Source organism: Dermacentor variabilis, chromosome 5 (genome assembly GCF_050947875.1).
Source record: "Dermacentor variabilis isolate Ectoservices chromosome 5, ASM5094787v1, whole genome shotgun sequence".
In the NCBI taxonomy this organism is placed as follows: Eukaryota; Metazoa; Arthropoda; class Arachnida; order Ixodida; family Ixodidae; genus Dermacentor; species Dermacentor variabilis.
This window is the reverse complement of record NC_134572.1, coordinates 53,007,117-53,024,931: the sequence shown is the minus strand read 5'-3', so window position 1 is coordinate 53,024,931 and position 17,815 is coordinate 53,007,117. Positions and strand designations below refer to the sequence as shown.

General features: G+C 46.7%; 1 protein-coding gene across 1 annotated transcript; it reads left to right on the top strand.

Moving 5' to 3' along the window:
* Positions 1 to 5,960: 5,960 nt before the first annotated feature.
* LOC142582605 (uncharacterized) lies at positions 5,961 to 7,877 on the top strand. The gene is made up of 5 exons (XM_075692488.1): positions 5,961 to 6,395; positions 6,601 to 6,847; positions 7,161 to 7,334; positions 7,400 to 7,492; positions 7,561 to 7,877. The coding sequence occupies exons 1-5, from the start codon at positions 6,251 to 6,253 to the stop codon at positions 7,868 to 7,870; spliced, it is 969 nt and encodes a 322-aa protein (XP_075548603.1). The 5' UTR covers positions 5,961 to 6,250; the 3' UTR covers positions 7,871 to 7,877.
* The last annotated feature ends 9,938 nt before the right edge of the window (positions 7,878 to 17,815 follow it).

Genomic DNA, 17,815 nt, shown 5'->3' with positions numbered 1-17,815 from the left:
GGCCACTGTCTTTGTCACTCGCTTTAACGTGCCCCTTCACAGAGTTGTTCACTCTGCAATGCTCGCGATCCAGCCGATCGCGTCGAGCTGCTCGCAGTATTTTGTCAAATCCTTCAACCTAGCTTTGGTCACCCTCCGTCGTATTCTCACAACGTTTATGGATATGCTTAGTATGTAACAATCAACTCCCAGGTTATTCCAAAGGGATACACTGTTTTCCATTCTAGCAGGCATGTCGACCTGATTTAGCAGGGTTAGGCCATATTTTTCTCGAAGAGATCTAGCAGCATCTGCCCCTTTTCAGTGTTAACCCTATAACCCCATTCTACGTGTTGCGCATTAAAGTACCCTAAGATATTAATCTTATCCTTTCCCATTGCCATGTCCATGGTTACCATGACTATCCTCTCAAAATCCACGTGTCTAATATCATAGTCTTCAGCTTACCCATTCACGCGGCCAGGCTGTAATCCTCTGATGCTGTATGGGTTCCCCTTGACCATACTCTATACGAAGCACCACATCATTTTTAGCGTATGTGGCTGAGGGCACCCTAAGGGCTCATATAGAGCAAAGCCCTTAAGGCTGCGTCAAAATTTTCTTATCCCCTGTAGGCAAATAATGTCTGGAGCAATTGGCACTGACTCTATATTATATGAAGTTGGCATGCTTTCTGCCCAACATGTAGCAGTTCTACTGCCATATCTCAATGTGTTCTTTGGATCTGGCCCTCAGGTATCTAGCAATGGTTAATACAATCGCTGTCTGTAACCTCCAAATTCTGGGCTCTTGTCATGGGGGCCCCCAGACTGTGGCTAGTTCTCCAAGGAGCTTCTCCTCCTGATTTTGTCACGAGGCATTCCTTCATGTGTCTGTGAAATTTGTGAAACTCCGCAAACAGCAATTTTTTATTTTCTGTTTTTTCCATGCCATATTCCGTGTCAATTGCTCTGTTGTTACTGGTTGAACATTGTTTGGTCTGTTGTTAGGCTGTGTCTGTGATCTATGTGCTCTTTGTTACCGTGCTGTTTAGAGCTTCAGGCTCAGCCCTCAAATCGGACAAACTGCTCTTTGTAAGGCGATTCTGTTCTGCTATCTTACAGTATTCGGGGTGCTGTGTAACAGGTGCACGTGGTGTGTTGGCTATGGCAGTGGGAGGCGCAACTTGCACTCAGCTTACCTGATTTTGTTGCAGTTGGCTCTTTGCAGCGGAGCCCCAGGGGATATGGCCATATTCCACCCCTTCTGTTTACAACCTTGTTGCTTCTGTTGTGGACAGGGTGTCCGAGGCAGTGGCGTAGCAACCGGGGGGGCCGGGGGCCCGTGGGCCCCGGGCACAAGGGGCCAGTGGGGGGGGGGGGGGTGTCATATACGTCTGAAGACGCCCGGAAAATGTCTATAACCTCTCATTCCTCGACTACACCCGAGGGGGGGGGGGGGTGACAGAAGACCTATGGGCCCCGGGTGCCAGACGACCTAGCTACGCCACTGGTCCGAGGTCTGGACAGTGGCCTCTGTCGATCCCTCTGCCCCGGCTAGACCGGCCTGGCTCGCTCCCTTGACGGCAACCAGGTTTGAGAATGGGCGTGATGCCCGCCTTTAGGGAAATTCGGGAAACTCTCAAATTCCAAGTCCTCGTCCTCTGTGGCGAACCAATGTGGTGGCCTCCTCTGGTGGCCACTTTTTGATGGATGTCTTCGAAGCGGTCTGAGAGGTTTGAGGTGCTTGGGGCATGCCCGATACCCCCGTCGGATGGTCTCCACTGTAAGTGGCACATTTGGGGGAACAGTCATGTCTGTCGGTCAGTCGGCCGGTTCCCGCGTCCAGAATACGCGGCAAACCGATAGGTCGCGTTGTGGACACATGTCTGTGCAGTGTCCCACCCTGCAGCAGCTCCTGCCAGAACTGCACCGCATTTCTGTAGGGCCGGCACGACTTTTCCCTGCCGTAGTAATAAACATAGCTTGGCATGATGTCTCCGAACATTCGGGCGTCCACGATCTCCACCCCCTGGGTACACAGCTTCAGGTGAGCTTTGAGCGTTGCGGAGGGCATATTCAGCTCGATGCCGTCAATGGCAATTCACGCGACATCCATTCTCACCAGCCGTCACGTATGCGTTGAAGGGGTGAGGTCGTCCATTAGTGTTCAGTGAACTGACCGCGCTTGTACCCTGCGCACCGTCTCTTGGTCATGCGTAGAGATGACGGAAATGTTTGAACCTGTCTTGATAACCGTCGCTTCGTACCTTGTTTTGGCAAGCGTCCTCTACGGCTAGCGCCATTTCTTGACAGTTCACATTTGGAAGGGGTAGACCCGGATGCGGACGGATAATTGTATTCAGATCCTCTGGGTATAAAGGCGGCAGCCGCTATCTTCTCGGTCGGCCGCGTTGTACGTTAGGCTTAGCTCCCGCGCCCGGCGACGTGCGCATCTCCGGCGTGCGCGTCCTTGCACTCCCCTTGTTTCCGTTGATCGCGTAAAGAAAGGACCCTCTCCCATCTTGCTTCCATCGCGGCGTCATCTGTAGGAACGGCCTCTCGCGCATTATAGCTATCTCTGCCCGCACGGTGCTAGCCTCAATCGTGATGGGGTCAGGTGCCGGATGTTCAAAACTGGTCGCGGAATGTGTTGAGCCGACGTGGAAGGCTTCCCGGCGCTTCCCGGGTTAAGGGCCCCGCGTCGCAGATAATCCGGCGTCGACGTCTCTTGTCGGCCGTCATTTTGGGAATCATCCCAAACCACGCGTACCCAACGACGCAGGCCCTCCGTTTAGTGCAAAGGAGTTACTGAAATAATTGAATTTCTCAAAGTAAAATGCGTCCGAAAAATCGTAAAGTACGACTTACACACAACCTAAAGATATCATTGCATGGGATTGTAAATTGAATATACGGGAAAACATAATTATGTTACTCGAAAACTCAAACACAAACGCCTTTTAACGCGATAGCGTTTTCTAGCTGCCATTGGAGCAGTAGGAGCAGCGTGGCGTTTCCCGGTAAACATTACGGTTGCATATTAAAGCTGCAGTCGCGGGAAGCGTGAGCTCTCGGGGATCTTTAAATGCTACTTAAGCGTCCTACAATTTATTTATTTATTTATTTATTTATTTATTTATTTATTTATTTATTTATTATGAATACTTTCAGGGCCAGAAGCCACTGTAGAAAGGAGCAGAATGGTTACAAACGTGTGCAGTGAAATAATTTATATAAAGCGTTACAAGGCATTTCCCAAGGCGATCTTGGATCGTTCTGCGCACCTACATTGGCAGCAATGGAGGAGGGAAGCTGGTGGTCCATGCGGTGGTTGTTCTTCGGTCGAAAAATAATCATGATATCACAAGTTAGTGCGACACGATGGCAAGCTTACCTTGAAGAAGGTGATCTGTTCCAACTGAAACGTAGCAAGGTGGTGGAAAAAGGGCGACTTTCAATACTTCATTATAGTGATAGATTTTATGAAAAAGGTTCAGTAAGTGCGACGGAAGGAAAGGTCTGATAATTTTAATTGTTCTTTACATGAATATGACGCTAGAATGACGGGAGTAGTTAGTTATAATGAAACGCGCGGTGCGATTCTGAACTGGTTCGAGAGTAAGGATGAGAGATATATTACTGGGGTCCCATATGGTGCATGCGTACCTCAATTTTGAGCGGACGACGGTTTCTAAAGCCTTAACGGGCGTTGGTACAGTGAAAAGTAATTCAAAGCTATTCCACATTGTGAAGGTGAATGACCAGCGGAGCTGTACATATGGTAACAATTACATATGTTGATTGAAAATAAAAAGACGTACCACAATGAATTTTGCATTTTTCACGATTTTTTTTTGTCTTAATAAGTCGCATATACTCAATCCTTTTTAAAATTCTTAAGCTTCATTAGTTTGTTTTTCGGATTTGTTATCTGCTCACCAAGGTGACTATCGCTTTATGATCGCGCTGATATACGGCCAGTGGTTCTGTGGCAGCACTGGGAAAGTTCTTGGCCAATGTGAGATCTATACACGACCGATGACGCGTTGTGGGCACACTGATGTTTGTGAAACATTGAATGCCGAACCAAGAGAAACACCACGAACTACTTTCAGTCTGGCCGAGACACGTCTATGTTGAAATCACCCGCAATTACGATGGGATTGGAGTCGTTATGGGTTATCCAACCAAAGGTGGATAACCTTGGCGTTTGCGGCGCGACCTTCATCTGCATTACGTGCCACTCACCGTCGCCGCTTCCGTTCACGAATGTGTTCTTCCGCAGTCCTCGCCGCACGCGGCCTACCCACTGTACGGGTGGAAGGGAGCTGAGATAAGGTAACGTGGTTTGCTTGTAGAGCCGGTGACGTCAAACCGTAATCCATACTAAGCAGCATCTACTCTGGTTTTACTTCTTTTATTAAGATATTTTTTGTCACTTTATGTTTTGACACTTCTCCCTATTAAACGCAGCTGAGGCACACCCAGCGATACGCTTTTGCTTTATGATTTAGCTCTGGGAGTGGCCGCCATCTTTTTTGCCTACGCACACAAACAGTCAGAACGTAGCGTATAAGAGCGCTGTAAAAATTTCGACGGAAATAGCAAAGCATGCGGTTCGCGTTGCTGGTGACATATTCAATATGGATGTCCCAGGACAGATTAGACGTGATGTGAATGCCGAAATATTCATAACAGTCAGCGAGGGGTAAACGAAGATTGTTAAGGAAGTAATAAGTAAGCATAATTTGAGTAGAAGAACGAAGAACGTCTAGAGATAAGCATGCTTTTAGATTTAGTTGGGTTAAGTGTCATACGCCCATCAGTGCACCAATAAAAAACACTCGAGGTCTCATTGAAGTTTAAGGGAATCTGTATTGTTAGTAATATTTTGGTAGATTACATAGTCATCTGCGAAGAGCCGGATAGTTGAAGTTGAAACGCAGGAAGAATGGTAGTTCATGTAAATTAAAAAGAGCAAAGGACAGAGAACTGACCCTTGAAAAACGCCATATATTACTGTAGTATAGGGACAGAAGAAAAGTTGTTATACTGGGTGCGGTTAGACAAATTTTTATCCATGCTGAGACATTGGGCTCTATATTAAGCTGACTAAGTATGAAGATGAGCAAATCATGTGAAACTGAATGAAAATCCTTTGCGAAATCAATGAATGTACAATTCGTTTCAAATCCCAGGTCTGCATTAATGAACAGGTCGTTAGGGGAAGATGGCAATTGCGTTTTGCACGAAAACGTTTTCCGGTACCCGTGTTGGGAATTACTGAAAAGAACTATTGGACGCAAGGAAATCTAGTATATTATGCCTTCTAATATTTTGACAGGAATGCATGCCAATAAAATGAGGCGGTAAATTGCCTGCCATCAGGCTCGTTGTCGGTGCCGAGATTGCCCCCGCCAGGCGCACACTTGCCGGTGTCTCCCCTCCACCCCCCTGTCTATACTGGTCGTTAGGGTTAGTGGGGCCGCTACGTGGTGGAAGTGGGAAAATGACCATAATTTGGCGAGAAATGATCCGGTCGGCGGAAATTGGTGTCATCGGATTAAAGAGCACTTCCAGGATAAAATGGTAACCTTCTTTGATTGGTACCGGCGGGTGGTCCGCCCGAAAAACATCGAGAAAGCGGAGCCCGATGTGAACCCGTCCTCACTGCTCGGCACCTCCGAGAGGCTTCCCTAATACCTGAATAATATCACCGAAACCGCAGTCAAAATTCGTTGTAAGACATTTTCAAAACGACGTGAAGAATTCGGTCCAGTATCTTGCTGTTGTTATTGCGGCTTAGCTTTAATTTTTTTTTTTTTGTACGGGTGTACCAATTCTCGAATATTCGATTTCGAATTGAACAGTGACGTTTCGAATTCGATTCACGAATCGACTAACATATGATTTCTCGAACGTTCGATTTTTCCAAAATCGGTACCTTCGGTGAATGACCCGGCCATGGTCGCTGCCTTGAAAGCGATCCCACGTTGCGCGATCCAGCCGTGGGCCTACCGATTTGAGAACTATCTACCATAGGCGCGCTGACCGCGGTCGACGCGTGCGGTGGCATATCAAAGGTCTCTTCGATTTGGCTGCACCGGCTGCACTAGTTCAGCGGGTGCAGCACCGCCATCCTCGTTTTTCTGGTGCAGCGCGCGCCCTCTACACTTTTCTCCTCGTTTTGTCAAGGTGCTGGCCAAGTGCTGCACGAGTTCTCGGCCGGCTTGCACGCGCTCCAGAGCAAGTGCAGAGAAAAGTGCAGCATGGCGTACTTGCCGCCGAGCCAAGAGCAGACGACGATGCATGTTTTCATCCACGGCGTCCAGAAAGAAGTTAGGCTTGTCTACAAGCCCGACGGCTCACCACTGGAGGACGCAAACGCAAATGGATATATATACGAGGCATCAGGCAAGTGGTGCTGCATGTTTTCGATGAAAGCGTGGTTAGCGGGCAGTTTGTGCTTTATTCGTACTCGTGGCCACGTGTAGCGGTTGGCCACGATCAACGCATAGGTCCCCGTCTAATTGCGGCATTGATTTAGATCCATTTAGCATTTCTGAGATATCGTGCTGTGCTGTGTGCACATTCCAAATATTATGTTATGTCTTCGCAGACGGGCAGCGCTTGACACTCCGGTTCGTGGCCGAAGATTCACAGGCTGAAAATATTCCTCCTGTAACACGACCACCGACACCGGCCTGCGCCAGTGACGGCTTCGATGGAGTGGGGCCAGGCGCCTTTCCAACGGCATCCGCGTCCGCTGAAGAAGCAGCGGAGATATGGAGTACTCGCAAAACCAAGTTCTTCATCTCCAAGTACACGGAGATGAAGGACTTGGTTGGAAAGAGCAGAGAACTCCGGTGCGTTGCCTTTTACGTTTCATTTTATGTTGCCACCAATATTATGAGCAACAATGAAGTGCACTGTCGTTTCTCACATTTATACTTCCAACAATGTTAATGGAATGTTTTCATGCATACTTCGCAGGATTTGTTTAAGCTTAGTACATCAATTCTCATCTCAAGAGTGTTTGAAATGTGTGGCAGCCAGTATGCAAATATTATGATTTCAGAGTACCAGAAAGCGCCACACTTAAGTACTAAAGGTACCACAAAATTTCAGTCACATGTAGCAGTGTGTTTTGTATTTAACTATGTTATGCTTTTATTTTAGCACAAGAAAGCTTCTGTGGGTGAAACTCACAGAGCTGATCAACAAGGAATTTATGTGCAATATGACCAGCACACAGATTGAAAATAAGTGGAAGTCGCTTGATCGAGCATATAAGAGGAGCAAGAAGGAGAACAGTTCATCTGGTCACCACCGCGTGACCTGCGAATATGAAGAGTAAGTGTGCTTATTTACTATGGTATTCAATGGGGTTTTTCATTTGTGCATCACGCATTACACAGACAACTGTCGGAGATACTTGAAAAGGAACACAGTATCAACCCAAGATTGCTTTTGGAGCCTGGAAAGGCAATCGTCCCCAGCGGATGCTCAGGGTAAGCGAACGACAGTTTTTGTGGAAAACCTGAAATTGGTGTGGCATCTGTGCGTATACTTTCTACAGGACAAGCACCACAGAAGCATCCGCCGAGCTTTTGCCTGTGCCAGTCGAGGACAGACTGTCTGCAACAATTGACGACAGCCCGGCCTCTAAAAGGAAACGCCACAGCAAGTCACAGCTTACTCCCCTTTTGGAGGTGCTGGAAAAAATGGGGCAAGCAAGAGAGAAGCAAGCCGAAGCGAGAGCTGAGGAACAAAAAGAAAGAAAAAAGTGGGAGGAAGAGCGGGCAAAGCGGCATGCAGACCGCATGGAGAGATTTGATCGCCTGCTAGACTTGATTGCAAAGCAACAAGGGTCACAACAGGGAGAATAAAGTTGTCTTGCACTACCACTGCATGTTCAATTTATTTCAAATGAAAACATTCCTCATATATGAGACAAATCATTTTACAAAACACTTTTCCACATTGGCATGGCATTCACAGAGATGCGACAAGTTCCTAGCACTGCTCCTTTGCAATGAACTCTCGCAGGGACTGACTGTAGCCTGGCAAGCTGCAGTCAAAATCCCCTTCAGTGTCGTCATTGCCCACATCTTCCTCTTGTGGTAAAGATGTCAGTTCCAGGAAGAAGTCCCTCTCGTTGTTGCACAGGTTGTGGAGCACACACGCTGCCATGACTATATAGCAGGACTGCACAACAGTTTTGGCATCCACAAGGTACAACCTCCTGAAACGCTGTTTAAGCATGCCGAAGGTGTTCTCGATGGACACCCTCTGCTGGCTGTGTCGCTTATTGAACTGTTTTTTCCAAGAAGGAAATGAGGCTTCATTGTCTCTGAATGGAGTCATCAGCCAAGGCATCAGAGGATACGCACTATCCCCCAGAATGTAGTTTTCACCACATTCCAATGGCGCACGTGCGAAGAATGGGCTCTCCTTCAAAACGCGGGCATCGTGGACAGATCCAGGGAACCCAATGAAAACATTCAGAAACCGATTTCTATCATCGCAGATCCCTTGTAAAATAATAGATGGCCACTTCTTGCGATTGAAATAGGACTGCGTCGATTCGCTTGGAGTCAGGATCTGGATGTGCGAACCGTCGATGCAGCCGATGGCATTCCGTGGGCCTTTGCCTCCACTCTTGGCGAGGAAACCTGCCTTGATGCGATTCATTTCTGCACTGCTGGGCCAGCATATAACATCACCGCTAAGTGAGTGCAAAAAGTGGACGAACCGCGTCACGCATGCATGCACTGAGGACTCTGCCACGTCAAACTTGTCTCCTATGGCGTACATCGACATTTGCGAGCCGACATACACAAGAGCAATTAGGCATGTCTTTTCAGCGGATATTTTTTGACGCCCTTGAAGCGCGTTTGGATAGAAGGTAGAAGCACTGAATTGACCACTTAGCCAATCAAATGTTTCTCTAGAGAGCCTGAACAATCTTTTAAACTCATGCTCATGATACCTGGTTATCACGTTCTCGTACCCCGGCACACGATTTGCATCTCTTCGTACCAACGCACAGGCTACCGAAACACACACATCGTCGAACTCGTCGTCGGAGTCAACGTGGATGTCACTGTACCCAGGTAGCACAAAAGAGATACGTAACGTTTTCGTAGCGTTTATCCAAGACGATAAAAACGGGTTAAAGAAGACGCGAATGAGAGAACTTCGTCGGATATCTCTGCTAATGTCCGGCTTAATTACTTTCTTGAGACGATCTAGAACAGGTCTGCAAGACGTATTCGAAAAGCTGGTCTAGAAATAGGATTGGGAAAGACACAAGTAATCCCTTTGCCAAAACTATCCGTAACCAATTTCTAAACGTTTTTAGGACGTTATCAAAAAGCTGGTCTAGAAGCGGTCTTGAAAGGTTTACGATCATCTCAAGCTAATTTTCGCGGGTGACGGGCGCGATGAGACATCGTTGTTCAAAACACGCGTTTAGTTTCGCCTCACGCGACTGGCCTATGCCGCGCAGACGTCGTCAGCCGCACCCGTTGGCACGGCCTAGGCCAATCGCGTGAGGTGAAACTGATCGGGCGTTTCGAACAACGATCTCCAATCGCGCCCCAGATGAGTAGAAGCGTCGGTGTTGACTGTAAGAGCCATGGCGCAGTGCCAAGCACTGTTCCCCGCATGGCCGGCGCATCGTCTACCAAGTCGCACGAAAATGAGCCTGTTAGGAATAATAAATCCTTAATACCGCCTTTAGTAAGCTACGATGCTTACAACCACAATGGGAATGACCTCCTGCAAAGAACAAATGGCCACGTCTTGGCAGGTGGCCAGACCAAGCCCTTCATGCCAAGAGTGCATGAAATGAGAACATTGTGACAAAGCAAGAACACTTTATTAAAATGTAATGCTTATGCAAGGTTCGAACAAACTGTGTGAGAAATGCAAATAGAAATAAAAGTACATCAACAATGACAAAAGTCGCAGAAAGGATTCGTAATGAACTCGAAAGTGAACATTCACTAGCACATAAACAAAATTCCAAGTACACATACAAAAATGAAGAGAAAAACCTGGAGTGTACTAAAGTGTCTAATTTATCATAGTAAAGTGCGCGTGCTATTAGATGGACTAGAGTTATGCAGAAGTGACATCGGAGCGAATGGAAGAAGTAGACTGAAAAATGCAAGAGTATGAATTGGATGGTAACTGCCTCCAAGCAATGTTACCAATCATCTAGAAGCTTGAAAAGAGCACAAAAAGAAATACCACCGCATACCATCATAAAACAATCCTGTGACAGAAATAAAAAAAATGGGAACAATGCAAAATTGGAAATATTGCCTTTAGGATATATCAAAGAAGGTAATGGCGAGAAAAATAACCATACAACAAAAAAGCAATAAAGTGAAATTAGTACAGAATACTTAAACGGGGGATTCAGTGTAACAAGTGAACACTACTGTAGTACAGCGAACGATGAGACAGTAATGCTGCATCTTGCCACTCCAGAACGTGAGAAATGAATATGCAAGCCTCATATTAGAAACCCACATAAACATGGAAATAAAATGGAATGCACTGGAAGCTGCATTTGTGTAACAAAGGAAGCAATGGTCATAATAAATAGTAAGTGTTTTATCTAAAAAGCCCTTTACAAGAGGCAAAGTTGTACCTCTCTGGCAAAAATAAAGTTGCAACGAATAATTTGCAAACCAGCAAATACATTAATTAGCACACTGACATGTCACACTTTGCGCACATCTCCAGTCTCCTAAAGTAAAAAAAAGCACTCTGAATGAGAAAATACGTTTAACACATGTAGCCCAGAGCAAATTCTTTGCCAGTTCACTCACGCTTTCACATCCAAAAACATTTGCCACAAAGTCCAGGCACAGTTCCACTGATGTTTACCAATTCACCCCCACTTTCACGTCCAAAAATATTTGGCACACAGTCCAGGCAGAGCTTCATAGATAAACAGCTTGAGAGCATCCTACTGATTATTGTGCAGTCCCGCTGCTAGAAATAGAACTGCCGCACATGCTGGTAGTGGTTTCAATCTAGACACACTTGCTGCCCTGGACAGGTATGTTCAGATATCTGCACTGGTGCTCCATTTTGTCGAAGTAGACACATTGATGCACTACGCTGGTAATTGAAATGTTTTGAATGCACAAGTATTGGCTTCACTAGAGAGACTTGCCCACATACCACCACTGGCATATATATGCACTTGCTCTTCACTCAGTAGCATTGAACTTAAAGTGTTCCCTATGTGGGAGCCATGTGTAAAACCGGTGTCACACGACCACTCTCGATCGCGATCAAGCCCGATCCGGATCGAAATTATTGATGCGACTGGCTCACTCTCGTAGCTTGCGCAGAGGAGCCATCACGACCGAGAAATTCGATTTGTAACGGACTGGATAGCGGCTAAAAGAGCCCCGTGTGAAACCGGTATCAAATAATGCACAGACGTACGCTAGGAAAATGTGTTGCACAAGGACAAAGAACTGCGACATGCCCTGTTGTGCGAAGTGCGCGAACAGAACACATGTATATATATATTAAAAAAAACTGCGAGAGCGCTTCGCGAACTCCATGCGCACACATGGCACCCGCACGAACTCGGCAGGCCGTCGTAAAGCGCGAAGGGCGCACAGCGTACATTCCGACACATGTCCCAAACTGCAAACAATCGTGCTACCTAAAGCATACAAGTTATTTTATACCAAGGGCATACTCGACTCACGTATGCAGTATGCACAAGCGAGTTATGCAGCGTACATGCTGTATCCATTCGCCAAATAGTAAAATTGATAACAAGCACAAAGCTACAAGGGACTCAATACATTACTACCATTTGAGGCGTCAAATAAAATCGAATTTGGCCGTTTCATATATTGGACAGAATATATGGACACATGTGGTACCCGGTAATACCATGAAATACCCATCACGTGGGTAAAGGGGGCGAAAACACAATCGAGAACCTGAAGCGCAAACGATAAAAGCACGGTATGGTGCACGCAAAATTCTGTCAGTGCGCTGTAGCGCGAGGGAAGAAAATAGGGCGAGCACTTGACCTCACCTTTTGGGATACCGCACTAGTAGTGAATCATTAAAAAAAAGCCTGTTTGAACCAGTTCCCTTGTCTGCAACACTCTTGCTAAACGGGAGACTAAAATACCACGATGATGGCTCTATTGCGGAGATCGGCAAGGTGCGCACAGACAGAAATTTTGCCGCCTTTCTTCGCATTCTGCAAAATGCTTTCTTGTTAGGATCAGGCATAGCGGCCGACCCCGACGCTAGGGACACACAGGCACGATTTCGTCCCTCTAACTTTCGTCCTTATACTGCCCTTAACGCCTTAATTACAGCGTCAGTGAAAAGGCGCCTCACATAACATGACAATGAACTTGAAGAGCTGATTAGTGCCCTCCACTCCGCGCCCTCCAATTGAAAACACTACTGATTTCCAAATTAAACTACACAAACAGATCGCACAACCCAAACTAATCACAGAACGTCGTTTTCTTGACGGCAAAACCCTGCAACACTTACATGACAAAGGGCAGCGGCAGCACATTCAGAACAGCCGCTATCATACCACAGCGCAATGCAAGTGCGATAACGTTATTATGCCCGTCTCAAACAGATCGCACAACCCAAACTAATCACAGTATGTCGTTTTCTTGACAGCAAAGCACTGCAACACTTACATGACAAAGGGCAGCGGCAGCACATTCAGAACAGTCGCAAACAGACCATAGTGCCATGCGAGTGCGATAACGTAACTATGCCCGGCTTCACGAATAACGTGGCCGCCTTGATCACATAACAATTGAAAACACTACTGATTTCCAAATTAAAACCACACAAACATATCGCACAACCCAAACTGATCACAGAATATCGTTTTCTTGACAGCAAAACACTGCAACACTTACATAGCAAAGGGCAGCGGCAGCACGTTCAGAACAGCCGCAAACACACCACAGCGCAATGCGAGTGCGGTGACGCGACGACGCCATGACGACGCGACTATGCCCCGGCTCGCCCGGCTGCTCGGCATCACGAATCACGTGGCCACCTTGGTCACATGATTTGACGACGGTATCGCCACCTTGCGCAAGGTTGGATCGCGTTGATGGGTTGTTGAATATTGTAGAAGCCGCTAAAGAGGCTGACGCGCCGTGGCGTGGCGGTGGCGTTTTGAGTTGTTTGCAAAACGTATTCACCCCTCGTTTTTAAGCTGTCTGGCTTCCAACGTTATCAAAACGTATTCACCCCTCGTTTTTAAGCTATCTTGTTTGGAACGTCTTTGATGCGTCGATTTTGGTCAAAAATCCGTTTCAGACTTTGAATCCCTTAATACGACGTTTTCAAGACTTTGTGTGCTACCTGGGTAGTCGCAGTCGTCGTCGCTTTCCGAGTCCAATAGCTCCATGGCAATTTCAAAGAGGGCCATTTTACGTGGCAAGCGGTGCCAGCTATACACAACGTGCTCGTAAAACACGTAAACAAAGCTATGCCTCTGCTAGGCCTGCACTTCCGTCTTCGTTTTGCAGTCGTGCGCTAGTGCGGCTCTAGCTGCACTTGCTGAACCGGCGCTGCAGGTGCTGCACCCGCTCGGCACCACTGCGGCACTTTTCAGAACGAGTGCAGCCAGTGCAAGCCAAATCGAAGAGACCTCATGTGATGTGATGCACATTTTCCGCTTTGTCTGTCGCGCAGGTTGACCTTACATCGAGCTGGTAATAACTCTAAGAAACCACCTGCCGTAAAAATGGAAAAACCGTCCTGTTTTCCGGAAGAAAATTGGAAAGCAATACTTTCTAAGCAATAGAATATTGCCTTTAAGCACAGTATGGTCCACTACTAAACTGAAAACCCCATTGGTATTTAGGACAACTTCGCTATTTCCTCAGCTCTAGATGGCAAAAAGCGCTTAATTCTATTTTACACACATTCCACCGAGGAGGAGCAGGAGGAATAAACTTTATTTGTGCACAGCAGATTTGAGACCTAGGCCTCTACCTAAATGACGGCCTCGAGCCCTTGGGCCCTGGCGGCATCTTCGGCCTGCTGGATTGCCTTGAGTTGGTCTTCCGGTGCACAGCTGAGCAACGCGGTCTCCCACTGCTCTCTGGTCTTAATTATTTTATTCTGTATGGGTGTACGAGGACAAGCCCAAACAATATGTTGTAGGTCCGCCCTTTCTTCACAGAATCTACATCTATCCGTGTAAAGGTCCGGGTAGTAGCGGTGGTAGGCCACCGGGTTCGGATATGTATCTGTTTGTAAGAGGCGCCATGCCGTCGCTTGCCGTCTATTTAACGAGGAGCGTGCCGGGGGGAAATGGGCCCTTCCCAATTTATAGTGTTTGGTGATCTCGTTAAAGCTGGTCATCCGGTCTCTCTCCGTTGCCAGTATTTGTTGCGTGTCACCTGCTCGGCCTGTCAGTTCTCGAGCCAGGTTGTGCGCTATTTCGTTCCCGGGAAGGGAGGAGTGTGCGGGTGCCCAAATAATGTGGATGTCGCGATCTCCACGAAAGTTGTTTAAAATTCTCAGTGCTTCCGGCGAGATTCTTCCCTTTGCATAGTTCTTGACGGCTGTCTTGCAGTCGCTTACTACGATGTTAGCTTCCGTGGAGGCTATTGCCAGTGCTAAGGCAGCTTCCTCCGCCACCTCTGCCTTCCATGTTTTTACCGTCCCACTAACTCTGCAGTCACCCTCTAGACTCGTAGCAACTATGGAGATACTATGTCCATTTGCGTACTCCGCCGCGTCCACATAGACCACGTCCCTGGCACTACGGAATCTTTTGTGGAGAGCTCTCGCTCGTGCGTTTCTTCGATCTTGGTGAAACTCCGGGTGCATGTTTCTGGGGAGTGGGGGTATTGATAGATGTTCCCTTATTTTCCTTGGGATGTCTCTCCGCACTCCGTGCTGTGCTTCGTAGGTTATTCCGATGTCATCTAAGATGTGTCTCCCCGTCAAACTCTGTGTAAGCCTTTCATACTGCGCTACTCTCTGGGCCTCAATAAGTTCGTCTAATGTGTTGTGCACGCCGAGTGCCAAGAATTTCTCGTTTGACGTATTTGCCGGAAGTCCCAAGGCTTGCTTATACGCCTTTCTAATAATGCAATCTATCTTGGTTTTCTCCGCAGCGTAGAGCTTGAGGTAAGGAACCACATATACAATGCGACTGATTACGAATGTTTCTATTAATCGGATGAGATTGTGCTCTTTCATGCCATAGTGCCTGTTGGATATCCGCTTTATTAGTCTGATTGTTTGTTGAACACTATTGTCAAGTAGTCTAATGGTTTCTCCGTTATGGCCGTTTTCGGATATGCGGAGTCCCAGTATTCTCAGGCTCTCCACTATCGGTATCGTGGTGCCTTCTACTGTGACCAAAATGCCCGGCCTTTCCCTAATGCTTTTTCGACCCCGGCATGTGGGCCTATAGAGCAGAAGTTCTGATTTTTGATAAAAAATATTTTCCAGGTCTTCGTACACGAACTGAATTGTTATCAGTGCTGGCATACTAGTTTGGTGTTCCATTTAATAAGAGTAGAATACAATGCATTTCGCTTCATGAGTACCCAAGTTACTGATTTTTTTTGCTAAGCAATGTGATTTTCCTCCTGAGCACGTGAAGTATTGCGTTTTCAGCACGAAATTTGTAAAGTAGAAGCTCGTGCTAAATTTTCTGATATTCGATTGGGTATCCGGTATTTCTTTTGTTCGATTGGATATTCGATTCGAAATTTACTATTTGGTATTCGCACACCTCTACTTTTTTGTACAGTGGCAACGGAAACATATCGGCACGAGTAACCGGCAAATGGAGAGGTGAAATTGTGACACGTGACGCTTCAGCTAACGAGCAGCAGTACCAGGCCGTTCCCACTTTTCATGCTCGAGGGCAGCTCCATTCACCAGTTGTGGTTTGGAAGTAATTGTTCAGTTTGGTGGCTGATCAACGTACAAACCAGAGCTGAACAGATCTTGACAATGATCCAGGATCGCGTGACCGCCGTTGTAGATAAATACTAAACTTCGCCACGTAACAAACACGAGAAAGAGTCCCCAACACGAGCTCTCACCAGTGGCGTAGCTAGGTCGTCTGGCACCCGGGGCCCATAGGTCTTCTGTCACCCCCCCCCCCCCCCCAGTTGTAGTCGAGGAAGGCGAGGATATCGACAATTTCCAGGTGTCTTCAGACGTATACGACCCCCCCCCCCCCCACTGGCCCCTTGCACCCGGGGCCCACGGCCCCCCGGCCCCCCCTGTCGCTACGCCACTGGCTCTCACTATATATTTGCATATGCATGCACAACCGCGTCACGTGTATAGCAATTTCGCTGCCCCGGTCGGCAGTCACCTCGCGAACCGTTGCCACAGCACGTACAAAAGGAAGCTATTGCACCGAAATAAATCGATGCCCAAACACATATTGATGGCACGTGACATTATTTTGAAATTCACAACACTTCCAGTCCACCAGTATCATAAATATTATACCATGTGCAATAAAAGCTACAACCAAGTAAAAATACGCCTCCAAGTTTTCACAGAACACCTGAAAGGTTTATCGATAACAAATATCTTTCATAGCTTTTCAATAGGCTATCAGTACGAGCACAGAACTCCTGCAGCACTCTGGCAGCTCGTCGCTCGGTCTACCCCGCTGCAACTGTCTAGTCGACTCTCTAGCGGCTGCGGAGCAAGCAGGACTCCGCCGCGAAAAGAAAAAAAAAAGAGCAGTTTCCGCGCTAATACCATGGTCATACTAGGGTTTAGAGAAGGCGAGTATACAAATAACCTGTTATTTCTGACTGGACGAGATCATAAAAGCCTAATGAGCGACACCAATCGGGCGCTGAGGAAGTTATCGTACTGGACACACGCAAACTAGTTAACAATAAACACTTCCAAAACGAAAGCTGTTTTGCTTAGGCCTAGAAATCAAAATATCGTCTCCCCCTTACCGTTAAAACTTAATTCACAAATTCAGATGTTACCAATTAAGTTTCAAATGCCTAGGTGTAACTTTTGAACAACGCATGTCATGGACTGCGCATGTTGGAACACCGCTTTCCCGTACATCCAGGATCTCGGGCATTCTGCCGAGGGTGCGTTTTTCATTACCAAAAACAGTCAAACTTTTAATCTATAAACCTTTGTTTTTATCTCATATAAACTACTTCCATCTTGTTTGAAGCACGACGATTCCGACAAATATCCGTAAATTACATATAATACAGAAAAAAGGCTATTCGTGCAATTGCAAATGTTCCTTACGGCAGTCACACTGCCCCGCTTTTCAATTAAGTGAATCTAATTACTCTACCAGACTATCATCGCACAATTCTTATGAAGCGGTACCACGTAGGCCTTAGAAAGGATACATTTATAAGCACCGTTTCAAAACTAAATTGCAGGACACTTATAATACTCGTCTTGTTCAAACTTGGGAGATTCTGCGCATGCACACTAATTATGCGAAAGAAATGCTGCGATTTCTTTTGCCGTTGTTCTCGAATCAACTAACAATCTGAAAATATCGATTACGGCCCTTCGTCGTTCTCATTTTTTTTTTTACGTTGTTGGACTCACACTTCATGCACTGTTTTGTTTATGCCACTTTACCACTTTTCTTATGCTATTATTGAACTAATGCTTGTTGTACCTTCTTTTTTCTTTGACACCGGGTGATTCGGCCCATCTCGTTGTATGTTTTGTGTGTTCTACTATTACTGCCGACGTTGCATTTATTGGAATATAGTGTATTCATCGATAGCCTTTAACATTAACACCATGCATTGTAA

Coding starts and splice junctions, on each gene's coding strand:
- LOC142582605 (XM_075692488.1), top strand. CDS start 6,251: ATGGCGTACTTGCCGCCGAGCCAAGAGCAGACGACGATGCATGTTTTC. Junction 6,396..6,600: donor ATATATATACGAGGCATCAG/GCAAGTGGTGCT, acceptor ATGTCTTCGCAG/ACGGGCAGCGCTTGACACTC. Junction 7,493..7,560: donor GTCCCCAGCGGATGCTCAGG/GTAAGCGAACGA, acceptor TACTTTCTACAG/GACAAGCACCACAGAAGCAT.